The 4,220-nt window shown below is 46.9% G+C and overlaps 1 protein-coding gene across 1 annotated transcript in view; it reads right to left on the bottom strand.

Annotated features, from left to right (window-relative positions):
• Positions 1-6: 6 nt before the first annotated feature.
• The window catches only part of LOC103478235 (keratin, type II cytoskeletal 8), a 6,611-nt gene continuing 2,397 nt past the window's right edge, over positions 7-4,220 (bottom strand). The window contains exons 3-11 of the mRNA XM_008431894.1: positions 3,782-3,931; positions 2,777-2,896; positions 2,592-2,687; positions 2,388-2,522; positions 2,195-2,305; positions 1,996-2,106; positions 1,784-1,908; positions 439-1,698; positions 7-266 (exon numbers count right to left, since the gene is read on the bottom strand). Coding sequence (XP_008430116.1) covers positions 173-266; positions 439-1,698; positions 1,784-1,908; positions 1,996-2,106; positions 2,195-2,305; positions 2,388-2,522; positions 2,592-2,687; positions 2,777-2,896; positions 3,782-3,931 — 2,202 coding nt within the window. The 3' untranslated portion in view covers positions 7-172. The remainder of the gene's footprint in view (positions 267-438; positions 1,699-1,783; positions 1,909-1,995; positions 2,107-2,194; positions 2,306-2,387; positions 2,523-2,591; positions 2,688-2,776; positions 2,897-3,781; positions 3,932-4,220) is intronic.

A 4,220-nucleotide genomic window follows, 5' to 3' on the forward strand; every position in this document is an offset into this window, starting at 1 on the left:
TATATATATATCTCGTCAGTGTGTAGCAAGGGGTCATTCATGGTTCTCTTGTCCAGGCCATATGGCAAAGGTCAGCGCCCAAACATGGGAACTTTTTGTTTTTGGTCAGTGCAAAGCTCAAAGGGTAAGGAGGTTTAAGGGCGAGAAGAGGTCACCGGGGAGTTTGTGATCCTCACTCGACATCGGAGTCACTGGCAGCGCCAGTGATGGTGTATTTCTGTTCCTGGTGATCCATCTCCAGCACATCATCCTCCTTTTTAACTGTTCTGTAGCAGAGGAGAAAAGACGAGATAGCGTAATGAGGAATGCTCTGATAACTGGTGGAGCTTAAACTCATAGAATCAGTGTTACCAAATTAGTTTGATTACAGTTTCCGAGTTTGAGTCACACGTTTTAAAGAGGGTTTATTCAAAAAGTTGAGACCAGTGGTACTTTTACCTAATAAGCACTGTTCTTCTCTCTGTCAGCTCCACAGCCTGCTCCACAAAGGACTCTGTGTTGCCTTCAAAGCCATCTGATCCAGATCCAATCTTGACACCACATATGTCACCCTTCCCTCCACCAATCCTACCAACTCCACCAACTCCGCCACCGCCTGACAGAGCAACACCCACAGCGTCCCCGCCCCTCCCTGCAGATCCAGCAGCACCTGAGATTCCTCTTCGGGTTTCAGAAAGCGCCGCTCCACGGGCTGTACCTCCATCGCCACCCATTCCAATATCAGCCCTAGTGCCCTTGCCCTCAGTTGCACCACCTCTTCCAAGTCCCATTCCAGCTCCACTCACGCCACCTGAGATGTCACCATCCAATTGTGTGCCAACCCCACCGCTTCCTCTGGAAGTAAGTGCCACACCACTAACACCGGTGTCCAACCCAACACCCTTAATCTCAGCTTCAGCTGCATGTATACCACCTGCTGAGCTCAAGATGTCTCCATCTGCACCTGTTTCAACTCCACTGCTGTCACCTATTCCCCCAGAGCCAAATCCTACTCCACCAACACCAGTATCCAAACCAGAACTTCTGCCTTCCGTCTCACCGCCGTATCCTCTTTTGAATCCAACTCCAGCGGCACCCACACCACCTGCTAACCCTGAGATGTCACCATCTGCATGTGCTCCGATTCCACTTCTGTCCCCCATTCCTCTATGGATAGATCCCTCACCACCAACATCAGTACCTAAACCTGGAGTGCCAAAACCTGAACCCTCTTGACCAGCGCCTAAAACACCAGCACCAGAGCCAACTGTACCCACTTTACCAGTACCAGGACCAAAGCTACCAGAGCCAAAACCACTAGCACCAGAAGCACTCATTCTTCCATCAGTGCCAAGACTCCCATCACCAGCTCTGACACCTACACCTCCCTGTTCATAACCACCATGCATGCCGGCAATACCTGCTCTGCCAGCGGGACATTTCATATCGCCGGTACTCCTGCCATCCGCAACTTTTCCATCATCAGGGCGTGATCCCGTGACTCCGGCAACCATATCCGCACTCAATCCCAAACCACTAGCCATACCTCCAACTCCTCCTCTGCCTCCTCCTATTGGTCCACCACCCAAACCGCCAACACCATCAATGCTTCCTGCGCTAATGCTCACCCCAGTACCAATGACGCTCATGCTACAACTGGTTACAGAAAGAGAATTCATCATGCCAGAGAGCCGCAGGTCTTCCCCCTCAATTAATTTTCTGCAAAGAGAAAACAAAATTATTTCTTTGTGTCACAGTTTACTTCAATACACAGAATTCATTGGAAAACCTGGCTGCGATGTACCTGTACGTGGTAATCTCAATCTCCAAAGCCATCTTGATGTTTAAAAGTTCTTGGTACTCACGCAGGTGCAGGGCAATTTTCGTCTTGGTGGATTTTAGCTCAAGCTGCAGGGCCTCAATCCGAGCCTGTGGAAACAAATGTGCTAAGGTGGTTACGTGATTACTGCGGTGTGATCAGGTGTCCACCCAGGGACCACATGAGCCAACGTTTACCTGCAGCTCTTCCAGTTCCTTCTTGTGCTTTTCCAGTGTCTCTCGAATCCGTGCTTCAAGGGCTTCATTTTTGGTCCTCAGGGAGTCCAAGCCACGTTCTTTGTTTTGGATCTAGCAGTGTTTTGCAATGAATGATGCAAAGTGCTGATAGAATGCAGAATTTATTTCCTATTTGCGTACATCAAATTAAGATACTCACATCCTTCTTGGCCCCAGCTATTTCTTCCCTGACACTTCGAACTTTGTCTACATGTCTTGACGTCTTTTTTGTTAAATCTTCAAACTTGTTCTTGTACCATGTATCCATTTCCTAAGGTAGGAAATTAAACTAATTTTAGGCATCCGTCAAAACACACTGCAGATTTGTCTTTTTGCACTTAGCAGTAACTGACTTGAAGGTTTTTGGCTGCGATATCGTCATACTGGGTTTGGATTTGCTTCAAAGCCCCAGCCAGGTCGGGCAGAGAGAAGGCGCTCTCGGCCGAGACCTGGGCAGCGTAGATCTGCTTCATGAGCTCTTCGATTTCCTATACGAAAAGGAGACGTTTAGGAATAATTTGGGAGGGAATCATTTCTCCCGCAGACACTTCATCTACCTGCTGATGGATCCGTTTCAAGAATTCGATTTCAACCTCCAGTTGCTCCAGCTTTTTCTCCAAGGCAATGCGGGAGGAAGTGGCTTTGTCTACATCCTAGAGAAAACCATTGATTGTAATGTGTTTATGATTGCAGGCTTGTCGTCACAAGCAGAGATTCTGGATAGCAATAAAATAGCACTTACTGGACGGAAGGCTTCGATCTCTAACTCGGCCTTCTTTCTCAGCTCCAAGGCCTCCTCGTATCGGATTTTGATTGCCTCTAGTTGACCAGCTGCAGCCTCTTTAGCAGCAAAAGAGATGTCCTGAAAATAACCAGAAGTAACTCCATTGTGCATTAAAGGACCAGTATTATTCATAGTGCCATATTATAGCAGAATCAAATAATTATGTTACCATCAGTTGTATACAATTACTTTATATAGCAAACATGACGTTGTGATTTAACGCCTGCAAATTGGGCCTCTGTCTCTTTAAGAAGCTACTGCTCTTTCCAACACTCTGCCTTCAGCAGGTCATTGCAAAATCTTCTTCTTCCTTTAGTGTTTTTTGGCGGTTTGCAAAAAACCTGAGGTGTCCACTACCGCCACCAACTGGAATGGAGTGTGAACTGAAACAGCACTCTTTGTCAACGGCAGCGCTTAATTATACCACCAGTGTTGCACAGCTGAATAGTTGCCACTATTAAAAGATTTCTCAAACATGCATGAGTCCAGGCAACACTCCAGGAATATGTTTTTGATTAGGGAATCATGTAAAGCTCCAAAAAAGTCAATCTGACATAATACTGCCCATTTAAATGTGAAGGTGAACCCAAGGAGGCGTGCGGAATGTAGCTCATGCAACCCCATTTGCATTTGCTGCTCCATCCCTCCTGCGTCTGGGTGACTGTGTGCAAGCGAATGCATGAGCAAGTCATCATCTGTGCATGAAGCATAACCGATGACAGCTGTACTCTGTGACACCCAAACGCACCAAGGCACCTCTACATTTGCCTGCCAGAAATCGGCACGTTTTACCAGGTAAAGAACCCTGAAAACACCAAGTTGACGTCTTGTAGCGTCGCTCAAGCAGAGCTTCTAAGTCAGCAAGATGTAAAGCTTCATGCCTTGCTAAACATTTGAAATGTAGGAGGGGAAAAAAAGAAAAAAGAAAAAAGGGCATGCAGTGTAAAATATTTTTTGCCTTACCCGCTGGACTCTCATCTGATCAGCAATCTTTTTCAGCTCCTTCAGCTGCTCCTCGTAGAGAAAGCGTAGACCCGTAGGCTTCTCGAACCTGTTCTGGTAGGCCTCGATCTCTGCTTCCACCAACTTGTTCTTCTGTTCAAGCATTCGAACCTGCCGGCACACAAAAGCGAAGCTTTACTGAGATCAGCAATCAGTCTTCACAATAGTCATTTTATTCTAGCCTAGTGTAACTAATATATATATATATATATAAAAAAAAAAAATTCCCTTCTCACCCTCCGCGGGTGGTCTGTTTCATCCTCTGAGCTCGGGTCCTCTACCAGAGGCCTGGGAGCTTGAGGGTTCTGCGCAGTATCTTGGCTGTGCCTAGAACTGCACATTTCTGGACTGAGATGTCTGATGTTGTTCCTGGGATCTGTTTGAGCCACTGCTCCAGTTT

The sequence above is a fragment of the Poecilia reticulata genome, linkage group LG16, assembly GCF_000633615.1.
Source record: "Poecilia reticulata strain Guanapo linkage group LG16, Guppy_female_1.0+MT, whole genome shotgun sequence".
Lineage (NCBI taxonomy): Eukaryota > Metazoa > Chordata > Actinopteri > Cyprinodontiformes > Poeciliidae > Poecilia > Poecilia reticulata.